General features: G+C 42.3%; 1 protein-coding gene across 8 annotated transcripts in view; it reads left to right on the top strand.

Moving 5' to 3' along the window:
* BEND7 (BEN domain containing 7) overlaps nt 1–12058 on the top strand; it is an 86248-nt gene that overhangs the window by 47897 nt on the left and 26293 nt on the right. For 6 of the 8 annotated variants that reach the window (XM_043884025.1, XM_043884026.1, XM_043884027.1 and 3 more), the window contains one exon: nt 1236–1461. In XM_043884025.1, coding sequence (XP_043739960.1) covers nt 1236–1461 — 226 coding nt within the window. The remainder of the gene's footprint in view (nt 1–1235; nt 1462–12058) is intronic. The other 2 variants (XM_043884029.1, XM_043884030.1) reach the window with 1 other exon arrangement.

Here is a 12058-nt window from a genome sequence, read left to right as displayed (position 1 = left end):
AGACATAAAGCCTGAGTTCTAGGCATCAGGAAGGGCCACAATCTAATCAGTTATTATAATATAGTATAATAAATACAATCAGATAAATATGAACATCCTTGATAGTCCAGTGGCTAAGACTCCACACTCCAAATGCAGGGGGCCCTGGTAAGGGAACTAGATCCCACATGCTACAACTAAAAAAATGATTGTGACTACTGCAATGAAGATTGAAGACCCTGAGTGCCACAACTAAGACCTGGCACAGCCAAATAAATGAATGAATAAATAATTTTTTTTTTTCTTAAAACAGATAGCAGTGACAAAGAGTACATAGCTGCCTCCTTGGGAAAGAAGGAGCTAAGAAAGTCTTTGAAAAGGAAATGGTATGAGCGGGTTGAAAGATGAAAGGATGAGTTGTAAACATCCATGGCATATACATAGAGAATGTATTATCAGTGTCTGAGCTTATATGGTAGAGTTCAGGTTGAAAGGCCCCTTGTCAGCCTTCTGACCCAGTATCCCCCAGCCAGGAAATCTCCAGCAGGAAGCACTGGTACTGGTACACTGGTCTCCCGATGATGCTCTGGAATAGAGCTTCAGATTTCCCTCCCCAAAGCAGGGGTCAGGGCACCTGTTCAGGATTTTTGTTTATTTTATACATTAGTTGACATAAGTTTTCCCTGGAGGGAAAAATAACAGTTCCACAGCTAAAAACCACTGGCCTAGTACAAACAGCATGAGACCTTTGGGGTAGCCCCATGTCCATAGGCAAATGAGATCAAATTATTTAAGGCAGGAGAAAGTGATCTGTAAACTGTAATGCAATTGAACACCTCTAAATTATTTTTTTTAAGTCATTTTTGTTATGATCTCTTTGGGCCTGAGTTCCTTCCTTTACAAAGTGAAGACATTTCACCCAGAAGTCTCAAGTCCCCTGGGTAGCTCTAGACTTAAATGCTTTGGAAATTATCCAGCTTTCTCTTAACTCTTTCTGAGGACGAGAATGCTTTTTCAGCGTACTCCTTTGCACTGTTTTTGATGAGACTTAATACTGGAATTAGAGCATCTTGCTGGTGAATTACAACTAGTCACTGGTTTTGTAAATTGCAAACACTGGCACGCAAAGCTGAGGCTGTGTGGTTTTCACGATATATGGCCATTGCAAGAGCTGGTGATGTTTTTTGTTGCACATATGCCCAACATTGGTAACTTCAAATCTTGCTTTTAATGACATATTTATGTTCTTTTGGTAGCCAGAAGTGCAACTTGCTGAAGGCTTCGATGTGTTTATGCCTAAATCTCAGCTGGACTCTATATTGTCAAACTACACTCGCTCAGGAAGCCTTCTGTTTAGAAAACTGGTGTGTGCATTTTTTGATGACAAGACTTTGGCTAACTCCTTACCCAATGGGAAGAGGAAAAGAGGACTCAATGACAACCGGAAAGGACTAGACCAAAATATTGTGGGTGCAATAAAAGGTTGGTCTGCCTCATTTCATTTTAACGGGGTCTTTGTTAAGCTTTGCCTTCATTCCATAAAGATGCAGCTGAAACTGTAGTCAATGAACTAGAGGTGAATTTAACTTGCTGATGGACATCTGCCCACCGGCATGGCTTTTGGGTATGAGCTCCTTAACCCTCCGCCCCAAATACCACTAGAACTTGCTGTTTCAAGGGGATGTTAACTTGTTAAAATCAGAATTTAAAAGCCAGTCTGATCTGCTGCAGAACCAAAACGAAATCGTTCCTTAATTAACTTTGAAAATGAAAGTATGTTTTCCTCTCAGTCATTTCACACTAAGAACTTCCTCAACATAGGATTTCTACTTAGATTTTTAGTTGTCAGAAGGAATACAGCTGTGATGCTCTTTTGAAAGAAAGTAAAACAGTTCTCTCCAAAGTTGAGAAGTTGCTTTACCAGCTGACTGCTTCTAAAGACACCCTAAGTGGAAGTGAACCCACTGTGAAGCCAGACCCTGCTCTGCTCCCTGGGGTTTTGTGATGTGGAGTCATGCCAGTTACATGTAGACAAGACCCTGTGTCTCCCCACGCACACTGTGAAGGTGTGTCTGAATCTCACTACATTAGGATAGCCAGGTGCATGCATACATGGATCTTCATTTAAGTCCAGTTCCACATCCTAGATGTATTTTTTAATTTAGTTCTTCCTATTCCTCAATGTTAACATGTCTTTATTTAGGATTCTGATAAATGTAATTTTAGGTAATAGAAGTATGTGACTTTCAGGAAGAATGTCAATGAATTGGCAAATTTAAAACACAGCTGCCATGAACATGAAATTTGGGGTCAAGCCTTAGTTCCTCTAGAATCACTGACTGGAATGTTCCTCCCTGGCTGTGGACTGGGACTGGCATCCAGAAAGCACCCCCAGCCTCCTACCTCTTGGTCCCCGAAAAATGAGTCAATGAGCGTAATAGCACTTAGAGTATACTTGGAAACCCATGACTGACTTTTGAAAATAATACAGTTTTTAAATGGAGCTAGCAAGTACCAGGCAGCCTTTGTTCATGGCCAGGAGGACATGAGCCTTCATTAGGACAAAATTTCTTATTCTCCAACAGTTTTTTCACTTAAAGTGACAGTTCAGTTGTAGTAAATAAGCTACAGAGATATCATAATCGGTGCCACTTCTGAAAAGAATGATTCAGCCTGAAGCGACACTGAAAACAAGATTACAGAATTTGAAAAATAGCCAGTGATGTAACTAGGACTTGCTGAAGTGAAGAAGGGTCCTGTTTGGATTTAATATGGCTGGGGCTTGTGGAAACATGAAGGTCAAGGCTGATGATGCTTTTCATGCTGAAGCTCTTAAACATGCTGCAATGTAGCCAGGAATTGTTTTAATTTTCTTTTTTTTTTTCTAGGGCAGTATATTAACAGTATGAAAGTGTTTGGAAATTAGAGGATCATAAAAGACCACGTTTCATTTTAATAACAGTAGAAGAGTTACCCTAATCATAGATGATAACAAAATATATCATTACAAGTAGACCGATACGGGTTTTATTCTACCATTTTCCGTTTAGACTGGCCATGATACCATATTCTGAGAAAGTATATTACTAACAGAAGCAGACAACACGCCTTAATCTTCTTCACATCTCTCCTCTTTAGCTAGAAATAAAAATGGCAATGAGCCCTCTTCAAACCCTAGTGCATCATAGAGCAGTTTATTCAAACCAAGAAGAACTTTAATTTTCCATACTTTTTTTTTGTTGAATTAAACCTGGCATTAAAATTCTTTTAGGACAACAAACAAACACAGTAACTTTAAAATAAACGGAAATCCACCCATAAGACACCAACAACCTAAGTCAACAGATATTGTATGTTCGCTTGTTTGCTTCCAGTGTTGATTCATAGAAACATTTTTATTTTTCTTTCTTTTCCTTCTTACAAAAATAACACATGCTTGTTAAAAAAAGAAATCCAAACCATGAAAAAACAGAGAAAGCTGAAAGGCTTCCATCATCCCACTCTGCAGAGGGTCTGTGTGCATTCCTATAATCTTCGTTAAAACTATAAATGAGGTGTCAGCTTTGTCTCTCTAACGAGAACATTCTGTTCATGCTGATCAGCCAGCATTTTTACCTGATTTTTCTGACAATTTCTTACAAGCACCTTGAGGACAAGCTTTGTCATCCTGTTTTTTTTATTGCCTGTTGCACCTCACTGAGAGCTCTACACCCAGTCGGGTTTCCATAAATACATGCGGGGTGAATGAATAGATGTAGGTTTTTGTTTTTCATGCTGACTTTGCCTTAATTTATTGACATAGTGGGCCTATTACTAAACATCCATCCTCAGGGCTTCTCACACCTCATTTGGAACAGCTGACATCAGATGTTGCTGTAAATTTTTACTTGTTAATAAAGTGCCAATGAAACCAAAAATATGGAAACAAAAATTGAATGTAAATTTGAATATACTTCTCTTAATTCCCTAATTTTCCTCTTTTCATATCATACTTTGACTCACTAAAAATTTATTGACTCACATAACTACAATATGAAGTGATTTTTGGAAGTAGTTATTAACTGAAGTTCTTTTTTTTGTTTTATCTGGTTTTGGTTATCACTGTGCTGTGTGACTTGCAGCATCTTAGTTCCCTGACCAGGGATTGAACCCAGATCCCTGGCACTGTAAGTGCAGTCCTAACCACTGGACCATCAGGGGATTCCCAAAGTTCTTTTTTTTAAAAAAAAAAAAAAGAGAAAATAACAAAATAACATGCATACATGAAAGAGACCCAAGAAATCTAAGCAACTCTTAATTTAAGGTCTTACAGAATAATTATACCCAGTTTTTCTTGCTATTATTAGAGCTAAAAAGAAATTTATTTCCCCAACCAAGTCTTTTGAATCTGAGTAATCTGGCAAAGTAATAAAATGATTTCTTTCTTTATAATTATGGCAAGACTACTCATACTTTGAAAAGATTTTGCAAGTATTAAGTGTTCTGTCTTTCTTCCTCTGTCCTTTATGGGACAGTGCACCAATACTATATTAATTTGCAAAGTTTTACAACTTAGGGATATACAAAGACTGGCCAATTTTATAAAACCTTCAAAGTAAAAACAATAGTGGGGCTGGATTTTGTTTCGAAGTGATAAGGTTGGTTAAGAATGGGAACAAAGATGAAGGAAAACCTGTAAAATGCTTATAGATAGGAACAGAAATGTACTGAAAAAGCAGTTTATTATAGGATTGTTAACATAGCTCTTTGTAGTGATAATTAATATTCCCCATAGTATAGTATCTTGAAAATAAAATATAAACCTCTTTATAGAGATCATGCTTTCAATGTAATCTCATCTGTCTTATGGTAGCTAACACTTATTGGTAATTCATTAAAAATTCATTTATAGCTGTGACCCAAGGTGTTGATGATGGAAGGATCCTTAATTAGAAACATCAACCTGGGCACTTGGAATTTAACTCTGGGAAGAAGCAACTTAGGATCTTATTAAGTGGAGTCTTGGGTTTTGGTGCTGAGGAGAGTTTAGTATCCTAGATTTAATTTGGAAATGATCTTACAGCCAGGATGCAGCATTGAGGTCAGGACCTAGGCAGACCGTCCTCCCTTCATGCTTTACCTGCCAGAGACCACCTAGTTCTTGATGTCTTATGCCAGGAGACCATGCAGGGTGACCTAGTGAGAGTTATGTCAGATATTGACATAATCACTCATGTCTGAAGGCTCTTCAGAAAGTATAGTTGCAGTAAAGCCGTTTTTAGAACCTAGGTTATGATTTTTAATTGAGCTTCATAGTAATTAGTTGAGTTTTATTATTGAGTTGGCCCAAAAGTTCATTATTGTTTTCCACGGTCTTAAGTAAAAACCTGAACGAACTTTTGGGCCAACCTGGTACTATCCAACAAACTAGATTCTTGAATCCTCTTGCATTCAGAGCAAATTATGTCTGCTTGTCAAGTGCAAGAACCACTCTATTGCCCTTCGCTCACTCCATGCAATACACGATGCAGCACAAACTTTGATGCTGCTCTTGGGGGCATCTAGGCTGCTGACCCGCTGGTATGGCCCACAAGGATCGGCATGTCCCCAGAAGTGCCTTGGGTGGTGGTGTTTCTGACACTTCATGAGACCCACCCTTTCATAGGCTTTGCTAAACAGACCACCACAACCTCTCCTTTTCTTCCAACAACTCAAGAGACATCCAGGGTCTGTATTTGTCATTTTATTTTTTTGAACTTTTTGGCTGTGCCTCTTGGCAAGAGGGATCTTAGTTCCCCGACCAGGGATCGAACCTGCACCCCCTGCGGTGGAAGCACAGAGTCTTAACCACCGGACTACCAGAGAAGTGCCTGCCGTTTTAGAACTCCTTTATTCTCCAGTTTTATTGTATATCATCACTCATTTCCTTGGATTTATTCCCCAAAAGTGAACAGCTATTTTCTATCTGGTCTCTAATAGACTTTAATATGTTTGGGGGTGGAATCTACATCTGACTTCTTAGTCATTTCTATCTTTTTTTTTTTTTAATAATTTTATTTATTTATTTATTTTTGGCTGTGCTGGGTCTTTGTTGCTGTGAGGACTTTCTCAAGTTGCTGCTAGTGGGGGATACTCTTCATTGCAATGTGTGGGCTTCTCGTTGTCATGGCTTCTCTTGTTGCAGAACAAGAGCCATGGGCTCTAGAGCACATGGGCTCAGCAGTTGCAGCTCTCGGGCTAGAGCACAGACTCAGTTGTGGTGCATGGGCTTAGTTGCTCCACAGCACGTGGGATCTTCCTGGAACAGGGATCAAACCTGTGTCTCCTGCATTGGTAGGCAGATTCTTTACCACTGAGCCACCAGGGAAGCCCTTCCTTATTTCTTGATGGGAACTTCTTTGTGTCTGAGAGCTCTCTTTAAGAACAAGGCTGAAACATCCGCTTGCATTTTCGTTCCATTTATGGGAGAGGAAGCTGAGGCTGTGAGAAGTTGAGTAAACTTAAAGGAAACAGCTAGTAAGTGGGAAAACCAAGATTGAACCCCAGGTCTCTCTCCAAAGCCATTACTTTGTTTCTTATATGAGGACTATCTGAAAAGAAAGAAAGGTATCTCAACTTAAAATTTTTAATCTTAAAATTTAGCATTTTGGATTCTTTATAAATTCCACTGGGAAGGTGGTCATGCTAATGATTTGAAATGACTGGTCAGTTGTGTGGTATTCAGGATGAATTTCTAGATAAGCTTAGCTCTCCTTCAGTTTATTTCCTAGTTTCTAGGGCAGGTCTTCCTTTGAAAACACTGAGAATCAGTCCCATTAACAGTAGAGAGGAAAATAGACGTATGATCCTTTCCCTAGGGAAAGAGACACTTGCAGTACATAGAACCATGGAGAAAGAGCATGCACGTCCCACTGCACGTGCAACTTCCAACACTGTATATAAATTTAGTTCTAGGTGAAGTGTTTGCCCATTGGAGCCAATCGATGAATGCTTTCATTCAAAAATCCTTTTAGTTTCCATGTTACAACGCTGGAAGTCACAATGCGACTTGCCTGCTCTTTCTCTGTGGTTCTTGTGGTTCTATGTACTGGAAGTGTTCATGTTAATGTTTGGCAGAAACTAACATAATTCTGTAAAGTATAAACATCATTTATCCTTCAATTAAAAAGTAAATTACTTTAAAAAAGAATCCTTTTAGAAGATGACTAACCATTGTGGACAGGGAAGCCTGGCATGCTGCAGTCCATGGGGTTGCAAAGAGTCGGACATGACTGAGTGACTGAACTGAACTAAACTGAACCATTTGTGAATTTATCTGTTCGTCGGTTTACGTATCAGATCAGCTTAAAACAGGACAGGACTGCATAATATATGATGGCAAACTCCAAGAGATTATTTAACAACATCACATTCATAACTTGTCTGTGACTGCTACCTAGTTGTTGTGATTGGCATTCTCCCTCTTTTTATGGAGGCCCAGCAACACATGGGTGATGTTGAACCTTGATCATTCTGCACCTAGAACCCTATGTGTTCAACCCCTGCCATAGCTGGTCTTGTATTTCAAGGTGCATCAGAATTACAACAGGTATTGGTTCAAAATTCAGATTTCTGGGTCCCCTCCTGGAGGTTGATTCAGTAGGTAGAGGGTAGTCCAGGAATCTGGATTTTGAACAAGCAGCTGCTGATGACTGATGGTGAGTGTTTCCAGACCGCCCACTTGGCAGGGCTTCCCTGATGTCTCAGACGGAAAAGAGTCTGCTTGCAGTGTGGGAGACCTGGGTCCCATCCCTGGGTTGGGAAGATCCCCTGGAGAAGAAAATGCAACCCATTCCAGTATTCTTGCCTGGAAAAGCCTGTGAACGGAAGAGCCTGGCTGGCTACAGTCCATGGGGTCGCAGAGAGTTGGACACCGCTGAGTGACTCACACACACACACTTGGCAGAGCAGCGCCACCCCAGCTCGGGTTGTAATGACTGGTTCCAGGGAGACTCCGTCTGGTCTGGGCTGCCTGGCCCTCCTGCACATGTCCATCCCTCTGTTGCTAAGAGTGCCTCTTTTCTGAAGCCTGCCCTGCGTCTCTCCTGGAGCAAATGACAAGATAACCTGTGTCCACAGCTCTCATCGTTAGACTGTCTGGGGCTTAACCTGATTTTTTTCCTGTCATCTGACATAAGGGTTCTGGTTTCAGACATACCCTCAGTGCCTCCCCAGGACTGGAGTGATGAACTACCTCGTTTCCCAAAGTGGAAAAAGGGCATAGCCAGACTCAGCCGGAGACTAGTGTGTGGATCAATAAACACATGTGTAGTATGCTGGGAGGGTCTACTGTCACTACACAGAAGGTCGTCTCTGTCCTTGGCAAGCATTTGCCCAGATTCCTCCTCGATGGCATGCTTGGAGCACTTTGCCACCAACTTCCACACCAAACAGCATCACACAGAAGACGTGGTCTTGGCCGCTTTTCTGATTCCAGTTAAGTCACAAGAACACCCAAACATTTGCAGTATTTTCATTGACCTCACAAACTTAGAAATCATCAACAGGCAAGACTTTTCTGTTAACAACACTCAGGCTTATTACCAACCCACTGAGAGCTGGGAACAGGTGCCCTGACCTTCAGGGTGTGCAGTCCCGCAGAGCGACAGACCTGTAAACAGTGAGCCGAACCCAACACCATCTCCAAGACAAGACAGGAGGAACGTCAAGTGCCCATTACTGATGGAGTGATTGCAAATCCCGGTTAAGAGAAGGGCTCACGGAACAGGTGACGTTGGAACTCAGTGTCCTAGATGCAAAGAGAATGGAAAAGGTTAACTTACAGAGTAAGATTAACGAAGCTTCAACACAGTAAGACATTGGGTGAAAGCCTTTCGCCTCCAGAACAGTTTAAAGTCTATTCTAAGCGTAGGGCCTTGAATCCTCGCCAACCTGTTTACCTTCGAGTGTTTAACTTCATGAATATAAATGCCAATTGCCATGGATGCAAACATAGTTTACCCTCAGGGGTTTTCAGCCTGGGCTGTGCTTTTTATTTTTTTAAAGTATTAAGTCTTTATTGAATTTGTTACCATATTGCTTCTGTTTTTTATGTTTTGGTTTTTTGGCCTGGAGGCATGTGGAATCTTAGCTCCCCAGCTAAGTGGGAGGGATCGCACCTGCACCCCCTGCATTGGGAGGCGAAGTCTTAACCACTGAACTGCCAGGGAAGTCCCTGGGACTGTGATCCTTAAAGTTGCTTCTTAAAGCTGCCTCAGCACCATCTCAGACTTATTGAGCCAGAAAACTTGGGATTGGGGCCATAAGGAGTAGCCAGATTGTCCCTCATTTGTCACTGGTCATCTGTAAGCTCAGAAAAGGAACCTCCTCCCCTTCCTCAAAGGGACAAGTCCATCTGCATAAGGAGCAAGGGACACATGGAAACGTTTGTTGAGAAGGACGTTGTGGCTTTTGTTGATGTTGTCTTCACCCCATCTCATCACAGACAGGAGCCCGCCATGGATTAACTCGCAGGGACTCAGTTGTAAGTCCCAGGTACTGAATTCTCACCCAGCCTGCCTTTCAGCACCAGCTGGGGCTGAAGTAAACAGCCTCCTGTCAAAAGAGATGGGTTTCTGTCGCACAGGCAGGGCCACCACAGCACAACTGTGCATTTTGTGATGTTACAGGCACCCTTCCCGGGGTGGACGCTGTCAATTTGTTTATCTCTTACGACAGTTTTCTGGCAGATGCTAGTCATATGTCCCAAGGGAGAGGTACCGTCCTAATTTCTAGCCACGGCACAGTATGACATGGCCTAGCCACAGCCCTGGACAGAAGCAGCAGTATTTTCTGCTTAGCCCACCTCACTATTCTTTAAATCCCTGAATTGCGCGGCTAATCTGAAATGCTCGTCATTTAGCATCTTCAGGTAATGCCACGTCTGTTTTCTTTTGCATTGCCAGGAAGCAGAATTGGATAATGAGTCCCAAACTAGTCAAATTACATTCCTCGTTGCTTTTCTCCTGGACCTATCATTGGTGCTAGTGACCTGGCAATTATTTTAATTCATTTCCATGAAGAGTTATTGACTGTCTCCTGCAAGAGACTCAGCAGACTTCTGAGAGACTCGGGAATTGACATTCGCTTGGACAGCTGCCCCACAGATGTCTATGCAGTGATTGTGGGATATTTGCTGTCACTGTGGTACCAGGGACTGGTGGTCAGCTCACAAAAAACCTAGGATAGATGTCAGTTTCCATTAAGAAAATGCCTCAAAATCCATGGGCCTTTATTTAAAATTGAACTGAAAGCTGTCATGGATTGTGGGTGCCTGGAAGACATCTCCATATAACAGCAAGCCTGGCTGCAGCTGTCTTAGAAGAGGGAGATGCTGCCTCTTGGAATTAGTCGGGTTTTCGCACTGCCTCTCCCTTTAGTCAAGTCTCTGTTTCGCTGACTGTGTTTCTAGGATCTTCTTTCTTCCTTCTGGCACTTCTTTTGATTATGATGCTTCTCCATCATCAGCTCCCGGTATTTCTCAGAACCACAGTGTCCCCTTGTCAACCCTTTGCCTTTGATCACAGAGCCCATCTAGCAGGCCTTATGTTACATACAAGAGTCCCAACACCACTCCATCACCACCCGTCCCACATGGAAGCAGCTTAGCCATCTACAACTAAGTAGGGGAAAATCTTAATTAGAAATGTGAATGGAAGCCAGGTGCAAAAGGAGACAGGTGACAGCAGGAACCAAGGCATGCAGGCCATCCAGCCTAACCACTACAAGATGTGGGGACCTGTCCTGGCCTCCTTCTAGAGTCAGGGTTGGTCCTTCTTACCCATGCGTGCATCACCTGAAAGGTGGCTTGGGCCTTCTTACACTAACATTCCCTGGCAGGAATTTTTTTTTTTTTTTTTTGGCTGTACCACTTGGCATGCAAGATCTTAGTTCCCCGACCAGGCATCAGACCCACAATCCCTGCAGTGGAAGCACAGAGTCTTAACCACTGGACCACCAGACACACCATTATTGACAGCAGCATCAACATTCTCCTGCTTTTCAAGTTTGAAAGCTCAGACATCATGAATGCCATTTTTTCCTTTCTGCCACTGATCACTGGGTCTGATCACGACCCAGTCCTATCAGTGCTTTCTGTCCTTTGTCTCCCATTCACTGGTCTCAGCTTCTCTGACACCATCCTAGTCCAGCTGTCTATCACTTTGACCCCGAAGTTCTGCAGAAACACTTTTTAAATATACTTCCTACCCCTCACTCTTCATCTAGGTTGTACTAACAGTATACTAACAGCCACTTGTAAGATGAGAGTCCATGGCATTTTTCCTACCTCCTCTTTGCCGGTTAAATCAAGTGCAAACTCTAGCCTTTCCCCAGACTCCCCGGAGCTTGACCACATTTCCCCCAGGCTCCTACCTGGTGAAGCAGCCCAGCACTGACACTGTTCCTTAAGCATCACTTGCTTGTCTCAGACTTTGAGCCTTGCTATGTTCCCCAGGCTACGATGCTCTTCTCCCTTTGTAGGCAAATCCTGCCCATTCTTCTTAGTCCAGCCCAGGTCTCATTACCTTGACGGTGAGACTCTCTCCTGGTGCCTGAGCCTCCATCGATTTTTCCTTTCTCTAAACTCCTATAGCACACATGTTACCTTTATACAGCTTAGCAGTACATCCTAACCCTTAGCTTTGCTACTCATGGTTTAGGTGGAGGATGGCTCTATCATTTATTGCCCAAATTGGAACCCTTTGAGAGTGAACATGGTGCTGTTAATCACTTCACTGGGTAAACAGGCATTTTGAACTCTCCAGTGAAAATCAGGATTTTTGGTCATCCTCCTTGTGCTTGGACATCTTATCTTCCCAAGACTGGGAGCGCCTAGAGGGCAAATCTTACATGGGGAATATTTGCTTTGCATGTTTCTTGGCATGTGAAATGCAGTTAATGATCAATAAATGCAGGAAGGAAGGAAAGATGGATGGAGGGAATCAGGCAGTCAGTTTATCCTCACTGAAAAAGCTGGTGTCTTAAGAATCAAAACTACTCTACCCCACATGAATCCAAGGTAAGCACACAACTTCTCTATGGCCAGTTGGAAGAGAGCCAC

Source organism: Cervus elaphus, chromosome 23 (genome assembly GCF_910594005.1).
Source record: "Cervus elaphus chromosome 23, mCerEla1.1, whole genome shotgun sequence".
NCBI lineage: Eukaryota > Metazoa > Chordata > Mammalia > Artiodactyla > Cervidae > Cervus > Cervus elaphus.
This window is presented reverse-complemented; position numbering and strand designations above follow the sequence as displayed.